At 47.1% G+C, this 13850-nt stretch overlaps 1 protein-coding gene across 17 annotated transcripts in view; it reads right to left on the reverse strand.

Annotated features, from left to right (window-relative positions):
- RBFOX1 (RNA binding fox-1 homolog 1) overlaps positions 1-13850 on the reverse strand; it is a 1530248-nt gene that overhangs the window by 172242 nt on the left and 1344156 nt on the right. For all 17 annotated transcript variants that reach the window (XM_042971117.1, XM_042971116.1, XM_042971113.1 and 14 more), the window contains one exon: positions 7880-8122. In XM_042971117.1, the coding sequence (XP_042827051.1) occupies positions 7880-8122 (243 nt within the window). The remainder of the gene's footprint in view (positions 1-7879; positions 8123-13850) is intronic.

The raw sequence follows: 13850 nt of genomic DNA on the forward strand, positions 1-13850 counted from the left end.
GCAAAACTATTATTTTTGAGATTGCTATTCCCCATCTCCTGTTTCGCTGTGGCTACCCACCCTATTTTTAGACAGACATCCCTCAATGATTTGGCCAAATTTTAAACATGCACAGGTGAGGCCCAAGTTCTCGAGCAGGGAGAGGAACTCTCCGGTGTTCTACAAGGCGGCTCTGAGGGTTGGTGGGAAGGGAAGAGAAAGAAGTTTTGGAGAAGGGCAGAACCCCAGTGGAGGAAGGGAACAGTAGGGATAGTAAGAGCTGAGAGGCCAAGTGACCAGTCTGGGACCTTTCAGCTTCTGAATGGTGGAGCAGAAGGTCTAATCCCAACAAACCTGGAATGTAGGTTCTTCACTGACCTGCTACTTTAAATTGGAGAGCAGGGCTGAAGAAACTGGCCTGGCAGAGAATTCTGGATTATTCGCCCGGGCCTCAGGCACTGGTCACCTATGCTGCCAGCCGGGAGACCCTCAAGGGAATACCCTGGAGGTCTGAGGAAAGAGGCCAGGCTTTGACGTGACATAGAACTGGTGAGGCTCTCCACCCTGTCACTCACAACTCTCCCCAACTCACAACGTCTTTGCCTCTTTGCACCTGTTTCCCCAGTGTAAAATGTGAGTACTGATATCATTTAAAGGGGTTGGTGGGAGGGCAAAACAAGACGATGACTGTGCAGTGCCCAACATGGACCGTGGACCACAGCAGCCTTCAGTCAATGACAGCACACCTCCCTCCCCTCTTCCCTGAAAGCAGACTACTCTCAGATTATCTTCTCTTGTTAGAGAGAGGGGGAAGCCATGGGCAAGCACACGCAGTCAGAATGGCCATGAGCCGGGAGCTGGATGGCACACTGTTGAACAAGGGTGTGGGTGGCACGCCTTCTCAGGTACTGCCTGTGGGGGCAGCTGAACCGCCTCCACATTTTAGATCCATGTGCCTTTTAACCACTCACACAGAGACACCCAGGGGTAGACAGCAATCTCTGTGCCCAGCTGCTCACTACAGCCTAACAGGGAATAACAACACTGCAACATAAACCCCAGAAATAGCCTCAGTACCCCCAGTGAGACACCTCTGCATGTAAGATCGCAGGCGAATGTCTACAAGAATGAGCTGGATCCCAAAGCATGGCACAGAATGATCTTCCAGATGCACAGTGTGCCCAAGTGGGTGCTCAATCGATTTCAGTTCTGTTCTTTGGGGAAGAGGAATTAGAGATGCCAAGATTTGATTCAGAGACAGAAAGATAGGAGAGAGACAGAGACAGAGAGGCAGAGAGGAGTAGACAAGCAGGCTGCTACAGACTAAATGTCTGTGTCCCCCCAGATTTACATGTGGAAATCCAACCCCCACCCCGAGGTGATGACATTGGGAGATGTGGCATTTGGGAGATGATGAGGTCATAAGGTGGAGCCCTCATAAAGAAGCCTCAGAGAGCCCCTCGTCCCCTTTCACCACGTGAAGACACAGGGGGAAGTTCGTCCCCACCAGACGTGGCCACTGCCACCATCATGATCACGGACTTGTCAGTCCCAGAACCAGGAAATAAATGTCTGCTGTTTATAAGCCACCCAGTTGGTAGTATTTCTGTTCTAGCAGCCCGAACGGACCAAGACACAGGCATATGCTTCCACTGGCACAAAACGTTTCTGGAAGGAAATACAAGGAATTGGTAACTGTTGTTTTTGGCAGGGAGACGAAGAACTAAGAAATTTTGGTTTTCATTGTACACCCTTTTCTAAAGTGTGGCTTTTTTAACCACAATCCTGAGATGCTTTCAAATAATAATAATAATAATAATAATAATGATAATAATATCAACAGCAGCAGCACCCAGTGAACAGAAAAGTACACTGAGTTTTGCCCGTTCCTCAGTTACACAACTGGCTTTAGAAGCAGAGCCAGTATTTAAAGGGATCAAAACAGGAAGTCATCACCAACTAATGTCTTCACTTTGTAAAGGTATTAAAGAAGTCTGGAGACCCAGTTGCTGCTTTAGTTGGAAGCAGCTGAGGGTCAAGGACTCAGCTTCTCAAGCAGCTCTTGTCCCTGTTAACAGAGCCCAGAGCTCAGGGATCTAGCTGTAGGACCCACATTGTTTCTCCCATCAGTTCCCAGAACTGGTGGGAGACTTTGAAACAGACTGCAGAGGTGTTAAAAATAGAAGTTAAGTTGCTACTGGAGATACATGGAGAATTCACTACTTGCAAATCTCTAATTATAATATGTCAAGAGTAAAATACCTTGTCAGGAGCAGTATCTAATATAATACAGTATTGGGTCTGTCAACACAGTGATCCATGATGTGTTTGGAGGCCTACATTAAATAGACATCCAGCAGAAAAATGTCCTGTGGGGACTCATCTCAGCCCTTGGGGAACAGAAAGGATGACCTGGTAAGTCTTTTCTGTCTGTACTTTCTTTGCTCAGCTCTGGGAAGCTTTGGGAGCTCTGGGTGCATCCTGCTTCCCTTTTACAGATTCTGCACTTTGTGTTAAATCATGTGCATATATTAGATGTTCTTGGAGCCTACCAGATGGATGGATGTTTTCTCGTACCCAAAACTACTCGGTTTCTCAACGAAATGATGTCCTCGACAGTACCCTCAGACTGGCATTAAGCACCGTGCACAAAGGACAGTTAGGGTGATTCCAGACACAACTATGGAGAATAACTTAGGCATGCTAATACAGGGCTATGTATTCTAGGGTTGGGAGAACATGAGTCTGACCCACTTGGAGGGTAAATTATTTCCTTGAGTAATGCAGAACCTGCAGTGGAGAGAGGGGTACGCTTAGTCAATGTGTGAGGATACAGAGACATTTTGAGGCAAACTTGTCATAGACCATGTTCTACTTGGTCGGGTCATGAAAGACCAACGGAAAAGTAGGTCATGGGCAGCAGAAGCAACTTCCATACTGGCCAAGAGAGAAAAGCATATGCATGGAATCATTTGTAGTAGAAAACAAGACGGCCCCTTATATGTTCCTGCTCCTCCCCAATGCTGGGTAAGCCCCTTGCTTCACTTTATAATGGTTCCTCTTTGAAACTTCCTGCAACAGTATGTACCCCACCCCGCCCCCTGCCCGCCAACCCCAAACATGGCTGGAGAAAACCAAATGGCCGGGTAACTAACCCTCCACAAATTCACACTCTGTCAGCTCTGAGAGGAACTTGTTGCCCCTCAGATACTCTAGGAATCATCTGAGCCAAACTCCTGACATGTTTGCTCAATTTCAGGAATAAATCCATTGCTTCCCCAACTCCTCTGCTTCTCTCTGTCAGCTGATAGTGACTTCGTCACTGAGAACAAGAAGGCAACAGAGAAGGAGCTCCTCACAGGATCTCCTGACTTAAGATTTCTCCATGTGCTGGTACATTCACTCCTTCTTCTTGCTGTGGTCTGAATGTTCCTGCCTCTCCCTACTCACATGTTGGAATCCTAAAGCCCCAGTGATGGCGTTAGGAGCTGGGACTTTAGGGGGTGATTAGGTCATGAGGTGGCACCCTCATGAATGGGATTGGCGTTCTTAAAAAGGAGACCCAGAGAGCTGCCTTGCCTCTTTCACCATGTGAAGACACAGGGAGAAGGCACTGGCTATGAACCAGGAAGGGGCCCTCACTGGACCACACTGGCACCTTGATCTTGGACTTACAGCCTCCAGATTTGTAAGCAACACATTTCCGCTATTTATAAGACAGTCTGTGGGATTTGGTTACAGCAGCCCAAATGGACTAAGATGCATCTCTTCTGTCTCAAAACTGAAATGTTTCCAAATGTTCATAGATGCCTTATTTGTAGCGGCCCAAAGCTGAAAACAATCCAGGTACCCATCCACAAGTAAGTGGATTGATAAATTGTGGCACATCCACGCAATGGTTTGCGACTCAGCAATGAAAAGCAGTGAGCTACTGATACATGGGACAAGTCAGATGAATCTAAAAGCAAGGACGGTGAGCCCCGAGAGAAGCCAGGCAAAAAGAACCCATAACATTTGATTTTGTTGCTATAAAATTCTAGAAATTAACAACTAAGCTAGAGTGAAAGAAGCAGATCTGTGGGTTCCCCCGGGAATGAGGTAGAGGGCAAGGAGGAAAGATTGTAGAGGGGTATGAGAAAACTTTGGGGGTGATGGATATGTTGGTTACAACATCTGTACATACGTCAACACTCATCAAATTTCACACTGTAAATACAGAGAGGTTATTGTATGTCAGTTATATATTAATAAAGCTATACAAAAAGTATGTCTTCTTCTTTCCTAGACCACCTGCTCTATTTGTACACCCTTGGTCACCTCTCCTGAGTCATCATTCCCCAGCTCTTGTTCCCTGTCCCCACCACCTGGCCCCACAGGTGCCTTCTCTTTGGCATAAAATAGGATCCGAAATTGATTCTTGTACAAATTGCTTCCCTGAATTCTTATGCCCCTGAGTTGTTGTCTTTTCTTTCTCTTTACTCCAAGTGCTTACGACGGATAGTGCACTCTACCCCCAATCATTCCCATTTATTTCTCCACTCCCGGTCCCCTGGCATCTCTCCCCAACACTCTAGGGGCACTGCTTCTTCTCTGTCTCCAGTGATGGCAACTTCAGTAATGTCTTCTGAATTCGCACCTGCCAGGCTGCCCTGACAACACTCTTCTGGTTCAATTTCCACACTGGATACCCAGGGGATACCCCATTCATGTCTCCCTTGGCTCCGTGCCTTCCAAACCTCACCACTTATGAGTTTTTCAAGGATCTGCCTGCCCTTTTCTTCATTCCCTATACTTGGCAAATGTATCTACTCTGGCCTCTCCATACAAACGGCTCACCCTTGGCTCTGACCGGATTCTCTGTTTAATACCTCGAGTGAGAAGATCCAAAGCACCTTATCACTGACTCTGGTAGGCCCGTCTTTGGTCTCTATATTTGGCTATGGGGCTCCTCCGTGGCTCCATTCTCAGCTTCAGACTCTGAACGAATACAACCCTGTGCAAACCAGGGAAAGAGAGTGATTCCCAAGGGTCTTTCCCTAGGAATGTGGTATGATGTCAGGAGCTGCAGGGACCATCTCAGAAAACTAGAGAATGTAGTTGAGCAGGAAGAAAAAGAGACTGAAATGGATCTTGTTGGAACCTAACACGTATGTGCCCCAAACCAAGCTGTGTCTAAAGTCAGCCCACCTCTAAGACTTTTTGTTGTAAAAGTCAATACATTCCCTGCTGATTTTCTGTTACTAGCAAACAGAAGATTATGAAATGTATATTCCTTCAACCATGATGTGGAGGGACATCCCCCCACAAGTGTCCCATCACAGAAATACACTAAAGCCTTAAACATCTATGTTCTACAGTTTGCCACATTACAATCATAATGGAACGGAGAGTGCGCCTGCTCACTGTTTCACAGTGCCGCAGTGCCTGGGCCACTATGGACACCCAACACCCTGTTTAACTTTGTGCTGATCTCTAAAGAGTTCTTTTTGTGAGAGAAGGACATTGAGCATCACAACATCCCAAATGGACTAAGATCTCTTTTTAGGTATGCATCATTAACCCTTCTAAAATTTCATTTTATAACTCTCTGGCTTAAACTCTTTTCAACGGTTCCCATTGCCCCTAATGTGGAAGTCTATCCACTGATCAAATCTACCAGGCCTGTGGGGTATGATCCCTGGTGACTGCCCCATTCCATCCTTTGCCATTGCACCCCCAAACCTTCTTCACCCTGGCCTCTTTTTAATTCTTTGAATAAGCCAAGATCTTTTCAACCTTGGCATTACTGGCCTCGATATTCCTTCTGCCTGGAAAGTGTGTCTTCTCATCTTAACATCTTCTTAAAGACATCATCCTAGACTACTCATCTGTAGGCAGTACCCATAATCTTTATCCTCCATGGCACCTGTCGTTTTCTTAAGAGCAGGTACCACAGTTTGTGTTTATACAAGCTGTTTGAATGACACTGTCATGCAAAGTTATAAGAGGGAAAGGATCATTTCTGTTCCATTCAACCACATCGCTGGGATGAGTCCTGGCCACAGTAGATACTTAAAAATATTCATGAACGAATGAATCTTCCACAGCAGGTTAGTATACTTGGCGTGAATTGAGGCTTAATAGATAGTGTCTGATTGGGCATTATTATCCCTTTTTTAGCCCTAAGATAACCTTCTGAAGCCCTACCATCGTTGACTGTCACAGAATAACCCAAAACAAATAAATGGCAACACCATCACTATAACCTGGTAGTCAACACAATGGTAACAAACACCTGCTAAACCAGCAAACCCATTAAATGAATGCATCCCTAAGTTTGAACAGCCAGCTATAGACAGGCAATAGCAGCACTAATCACAAAACCCCAAAGGTGGAAACAACCCAAATGCCCATCAGTGAATGGAGGTACAAACAAGAGTGGCATATCCATAAAATGGAATTATATTCAGTCACGGAAGGGAATAAAGCGCTGATACATGCTACAGTGTGGATGAACCCTGAAAACATTCTATTAAGTAAAAGAAGCCAGTCACAAAAGGTCGTACGTGGTGTGATCCCATTTTTTATGAAATGCCTAGAATAGGCAAATCCATACGGGCAGAAAGCACATTTGCAGGAATGTGGATCGTCTGCTTAATGGGTAGAGCGTTTCCTCCTGGGGAGATGAAAATGTTCTGGAACTAGATACAGTGATAGCTGCACTGAGGTGTGAGTTTCTCAACCCCACTGAATTATACACACAAAACTGGTCGAAGTGGTAAAATTCACCTCATAGACGTATTTTACCACAATTAAAAAAGGGGAGACACGCAACACACAATGTTAGAGAGTATACTATTTTTAAAAATCTCCGAACCTAACCTCCAAACGTAAAACCGTCCTGCTTCAAACCAAGAAATCCCTTCACAAGTTCTGGCTTTTCAGAGCCCTGGGGGCAGGGGAAAGAGGCACAGTTGCCTTCCGTCTATAAAATGTTCTGGACTACAGGCCTGGTGTGCTTGTAAAGAATTCCTCAGAACCTCTCAAATGTACAGATACATCTTGTGGTATATGCGGGGTGATTTTAGGTCATGCACAAACGAACAAGTGTTTAATTTTAACAATTAGTTTTCTTTAGGCTTATCTTTGACTAGTAGCCAACAATGGTGGTTTTTAACTTATGGTGGTGAAAAAATGCATCTTTTTTGTTTGTTGGCTTGCTTTTAATCCCCGGAATGCATTCACATGCAATGAAATGTACTCTCTTTGGTGCATAAAGTCACGTAAACAAACAGCCACCATCAAAATACAGAAAATTCCATGAGTCCAGAAAAATTCTCTGGCGCTTCCCTTTGCAGTCCAGGCCTCCCCCACCCTAGGGCTCCCAGAAAACACAAAAGAACACAGGTGAATCTCAAAGGCATGAAGAAGGCTAAGGAGGCTGAAGAAGACAGGGGCCGACATGGGCAGGAGCTGTGAACACGCATGAGGTCTCTTTCCGGTGGACAGAAATATTCCCAAATTAGACTGTGCCAAATGGTTGCACAACTCTGCAAATATACTAGGAATCGGTGATTTGTGCACCGGAAACTGGTCAATTTTATGGTATATAAATTATATCTCCATAAAGCTGTTTAAAAAATCACGCAGTGTATAATCCTACTGAGAGGACATGATTCCAGAAAAGGCAGAACAACAGGAACAGAAATTAGATGAGAGTTTCCCCTCACGAATAAAGTTAAGGAAAAATGCATTGATTTCAGTAAGCAACATGAGAGGAGGCCTGCAGACAGGTGAATTCTACGAGCCGCTGCGACAGGAGCGGGCTCAGGGGTTGCTCCGCTGCAGGAGCCTCCGTGGGGTGGGGTGCGCCCGGCCGCCACTGCCCCCTCCCCCCTCCCCGGGACCGGCGCCCACTTACTGTGGCAGTGCCGGACACGGTCTGCGCGCTCGTGTCCGCTGCGCTCTGCTCGGAGTGCGTCTGGGCGGGAGGATACAGGTTTAACGTGTGCTCCGGTACGGTGGTCTGGCCCGTGTACTCTGGTGCGGGGTGGGGATGAGGGGCCGTGTATTCCGCGGGGATGCCGTTCTGGGGGGGAGCAAACTGGGCCGAAGCGTAAGGCTGAGCCATGGTGTCCGGGGCAGCTGCTGCTTCCTGATTACCCTGGAAAATCAGAAAGGGGGAGACAAGGCGAAACACCGTGAGCGCGAACCAGGCAGAACCTCTCCCTGGGGCCCAAGGATGAGCGCTCCCCCGACACTTTGCAGGTGCCAGCACTGTGCCAAGAGCCTGAGATGGATGCATCCCACTTAATCTTCACCAGACTCTATAAGGAAATAGTACCTGTCATTTATATAGACCTAACCCCATTGCGCAGATGCAGAAATCAAGGCTCGGAAAGGTGCAGGGAAGTCACATTCCCCAAGCCATCCAGCCCCATAGCCAAGGAGTGGGAGGGTCTGTGCCCTGCTCGATTGGATTTTTCTGGCAGATCCTCCTTATTTCATCCCCATTTTGGAACATGTGAGCATGTAGTTGTCTCCAGTGACAGCAGAGACTTGATTTGATACTTAAAATGCCAAGAGAGAGATTAAATTGAACGTGTGTGTTCTTGAGAAGAGACACAATTCATCTAAGCGTTTGAATTTAATCAAAATTTTATGTGACTTGGCTCACATAATGGGATGGAGGGGTCCTTTTAATGGTCACAGTGTGTGTGTGTGTGTGTGTGTGTGTGTGTGTGTGTGTGTGTGTGATGTTCCCAGTGCCAATATGAAGCAGCCAATGGAAAGTCAAGGCCTAATTTGGACAAAGACGGCACTCTGTGATACTGTGTTCACCATTTTAAGTATCTTTTCAAAATGCTGGACTTCACTCAGCCTCATTAGTCAATGCCTCCCCCAACCCCTTGCCTTTTTTTTTTTTTTTTATAAGCACAGAGTATTATATAACAATTCACCCTTCCAATCTAGGCAAAACATGCAGCGTGATAATTACAGTCAAGTCAAAAGAATTAAAAAAAAAAAACCCTGAATTCAAATGCTTCCATTTCAGGAAATATCTCTCTCTCTCCACCCCACCCCTACCCTTAAAACTCTACTACCCTACACACACACACACACACACACACACACACACCATCAGAAACTGTAACCCAGGGGGCCAAATTTTTCATGGTCTCAAGAGATGGGATTGCACGGTCAGAGAGAGAGAGAGAAGCTTAGCAATTAAGCACACCAAAGAGCTGCCTCTTCCATTGTCTGTGGTCAATTAGATGTGACTTCAGCCCTCCTATAATGATACCAGGGCAAAAATGTCAGGATTGCTCACATCTCCTCAGTCCCCGCCACCAACATTTGAGAACCTCTTCAGCTAAAGCAACTTGAGTGCAGCAAAAACATTATGACATAGAAGGGGAGAAAAAAAAAGTTTATTCTCGGAGCAGCGCACAGAGCTTGTGCATTTGTTTAGAGGGGACCTTAATTAGAATGTTAAAGATGACACTTTGAAGAGAACGAAGCTTAGGATAAGTTTAAACCATTTTACAAGTGAAAACATTCCCATCACGCCCTTTCCTCCCCCAGCTGAATTGCTCCAAATGCCTGGGCCACTGGAAGCAGAAATGCACAGCCATTGCTTGCTTTCTAGCATCTTTTCCTAGCGTCTGGGGCTGAATAGGGTCTGCCTGTGCTGTGGCTGGATCCCTGCCCATGGAGAGTTAACCCTGACCATCTTCAGGAAGCCACAGGGGACACTCAGGGTCCCTGCTGCTCAGTGTGCTTTTGTCTTCTCTTTAAGAACAGCACCTGGTTTTCTTTTAAGAGACACTTCCACTCTCAGCCCAGAGAGCACAGATGTGGCTGAGACCTGCCTCAGATTACCTCCAGACACAGGACGCCCCGGCTAATCAGAGGGCTATGAAAACAATTCAGTCCCCAGGTCGCCCCTTGAAACCGGACAACCTAAAGCAGAAGCCACACCCAGCAGACAACGGAGCCCAGAAACTGAGAAACAAGTGAACTGAGTCCTGGCGACATCATATCAAGTCTGGGATCCAGCTCTACCTGTGGTTAGTAACACCACTGTTTGCTTTCCTTCCACGCATCAGTAAATGTCTCATTTCGTTTAAGATAGGTTTTTTTTCCATGTTACTTACAACCAAAAGAGTCTGGACTAAGAAGAATAAAAACATCCTCTCCTGTTTATAAGCCAACTTGCACCCTTCTATATTCTACAGGGCTGCTCAAGCAACATATCCCTCTGTACACAGATTCCAGGCGATGCTGCTTCTCTCTGGCTGATCAGACCTTGAGAACCCTCCAAAGGGAAATTCATTGTGCCAGATTCTACTTCTGGCCAAAGGCCTGTTTCACTCCCCCCTACCTTCGATCTGGCGCATGTTTGAAATGAAAGTCAGACTTGAGAAAACTCCAGGGGTGACCCCAGGGGGGAGCATGAAGTGCCCAGCAATGGCAGAGAGATGGTCACATAAAGAAAAGCTTTCCCTCCTGTGTCTTCAGCAGAAAACGGTTTTATGGCAACACCTATGCCCATGTGGCCTCTCTGCACAGCAGAGCAATCTCAGGAAGAGTGACCTGCCCGCCCCCCCACCCCCACCGCCAGGTTTCCAAAAACCATCAGAGGCTTAATCTTAGGATCTGGGCTCTCTCTGCTTCAAGAGAAGAGGAGCCTGCCCTCAGGAAGCTGACGGGTGCTCCAACTCTCAACACCATCGACTCTACCCATTCACTGCCCCTGTGCCTGGAAAGCCCTCGCTACTCCCTTTCCTGGCTAGTCTCAACTGCCCTTTTGGGTCCCTGAACAAGTCCTCCAGCCAGATTTCCCTGACACCGAGCCCACTTCAGCTGGGTGTCCTCTATGCTCCCCTGGAACTTGTGGCCACATCTCACATGACTCCTAGGGCTGCCACTGGAGAGAGTCCTAAGGGCTGGGGATAGTGTCACATTCTACGGTGCCTCTCCAGGGTCCCACAGCATGCTAGCTACAATGTAGGCATTTATAAGTACTTACTAAGTGAATGCATGCTTGAATGATGAACTTTGGGCTCTGTGGAGCTTAGCCTGGCAGCAGGCCATAGGGTGGGTCGGGGGGAGTAGGAAAGGGGTTGGCAAATGACCCATGAGACAAATCTGGCCCACTGGTCGTCTTGTAAATAAACTTTTACTGAGACACAGCCATGTTCATTGTGCTATAACGGCAGAGTCGAGTAGCTGTGAGAGACCCACAAAACCTAAACTATTTAACCATCTTGCTCTTTGCAGAAAAGTTTTCCAATCAAGGTGGTCAAGGTATCACTAAATACGGGGATGTCAATTAAGAAGCCACCATCGCATAAATAGTTTGGGCAGGAAATAAAGCTGGAAGTTAAACTGGGAGAGAGTGAAGGGGGGTGCATTCTCCCTATTCTCCCTAGAACCAAGGAGGGACGCTCAGCTATGAAGATGGCACCCAATGGAGGAGTCAGTCTTCTTCAAACGTGGTTTCCATCTCTGCACGTCTGTGCCCTAAGCACACACACATGCAGGCTTCACTCTCAGCACAGTGGGCTACAGAGGGGGACATCCATGAGGGCCTCAGGCTTCTGTGCTCAGGGGAGAGGCATCCCTCTCCTCACAGGTGCTCAGAAGGTACCCTGATGGATGCTGCTTTCCTCTCAGGCCTGGAAGGCGCCAGGCACTGTGCTGGGGGCTTTAAATCAGTATTTCTTTATGTTATGTTATGTTATGTTATGTTATGTTATGTTATGTTATGTTATGTTATGTTATGTTATGTTAATTAATTTTAATGTGAATTTTATTTTTGAGAGAGACAGAGAGAGAATGAGCAGGGAGGGGCAGAGAGAGAGGGAGACACAGAATCCGAAGCAGGCTCCAGGCTCCGAGCTGTCAGCACTCAGCCTGATGCAGAGCTCGATCTCACGAACTGCGAGATCATGACCTGAGCCGAAGTCAGACGCTCAACCGACTGACCGGCCAGGTGCCTCTGCATCAGTATTTCCTACACAGGGCGACCGCTCCCTGGGGGACAGCTGACAGTGTGTGCAGACACTTTTGGTTGCCAACAGTGGGGGGAAAGGTTGCCGATGATGTCTAGAGGGTACAGGCCAAGGATGGTGCTGAACCCCTACAATGCACGGGACAGGCCGAGCCCCAAGTGTTCACTGTGCCCAGACCCAGATTCCCTGCTCTGCACACACATGCTATATCTTCCATCCCATGGTACTTTGCTGTGGAGGACCCTGCAGCCCAGAACTAGGACGGATTTTGCAAGGTCACAGCAACAGCTCCTAGGGAAGCTGGGAGCTGAACTACAGCCTGGGTATCTCTCATCTGCCAAGGCAATCTGCTGGTGGCAACATTCATTCCCATTTTTAAACATACCTCTCTCGGTCATACATACACCCGTGGCCTCAAGACCTGCGACTCACCCTCCAGGAAGGCAGGTGCTGGGGGATGTGGGACAAAAATACCAGTGTCCCAGTAGCTGGACTAGCCCCTGGGGAGGGTTAGAGCAGAGGCCTGGGAAATTTGTGCCATCCAAGCTCAGAGCTTCATGAGGCTCTGAGGCCATCCTAAGAAAGAGAAGGGCCAGCTGGGGACAGGCTGCCAACCTCTACCAAACCTTGTGCGTTCTGGCACACCCAAGGCACTGAGCCCTAGGGTTGTGTCCGTGGCCACCCAGGAGCCCATGGGTAGCAAGCATTTGGGTCCACGGGGCTCTGGACTGTACTCCTGTTCCTGAAGGCCTCAAACAGATGTTAGTGGGACCTCCCACAGTTACTTATTAACACTGACAGCCATTCCAGAGAGACCCTAATTAATATTCCCAACATTTGCAATTTGGGCTAATTACAGCTAATATTTAATTAAGATCATTGTACTTCCTGTGGAATTATTTTTCACCTTCAAATGGCTTCAGAGATGTCTTTGTTTCCCCCCTAGTGATGTTCCTGGATTCTGAGCTTGGCTGAAGTGTGTTTTCTGGAAAAATACATTTGCGTTAAGGGCGCCTTTGGCACTCCAGGTCAAGGCAAATCTTGGGCACACGAACAGGATCCTGGTTGAAAGCTGAGGCCAACTTCACGTAGGTGACAGTGACAGACAAAAATTATTTGGAGCGTTCCGGCTAGACATTCCCTCATTTGTAGAAGCCGCCTTTCTTCTACCTCCGATGCCAAACCCCCACCTTTCCCTAAATAAGTGGAATGATCACAGAGATTCTGATATCTACTGAGTCAGGGTGCCTGTGGGTGTTCCGAGGTGATGAGGAGGGTGATTCTGCCTTTCACAGAACCCCCACATCACCGAGCAAGTGCTTCACGAGATCTGCAAACCTAACATCAAATTTTCAGTGCCTGGACTTTCCTAGGTTGCTGACAAATACACAATTTTTTTTTTTTTTTAAGCCAAGACTGTTTTAACATCCACTATTGCTGCTGCAGAACCGGACAGAAACTTCAAATAAAGAACATTGATTAGGAACCTAGAGGAAACTTCCTTGTCCTCAATCAACCAAGCCTCAATTAAAGCAGAGACTCAACAACAGCAGGATGATGTGGGACCCCATCACTACCCGAGACACCCCAATGGGTAGCTTGGATTCCAGTTACTGAGCACAAGAGGATTATTAAAATGCAACCAAGTCTGAGTCACCAAAGCAAAAATAAATGCCATTTCAATTTAAATATTTTACTGAAGCATGAAATAGCCAGGATATTACTGCTATTTTAAGACAAACACCGTAATCTGACTATTAGTATAGTGTGTGGACTCTACCACATGCAGACATTCAGAGAGGCGTCTTCAAACACAGGAGGACTGCTTTGGTCACTGGAACATCCCGCATCTTTAATTTCCTTTCCGGGGTGGGC

This window comes from Panthera tigris, chromosome E3 (assembly GCF_018350195.1).
Source record: "Panthera tigris isolate Pti1 chromosome E3, P.tigris_Pti1_mat1.1, whole genome shotgun sequence".
NCBI lineage: Eukaryota > Metazoa > Chordata > Mammalia > Carnivora > Felidae > Panthera > Panthera tigris.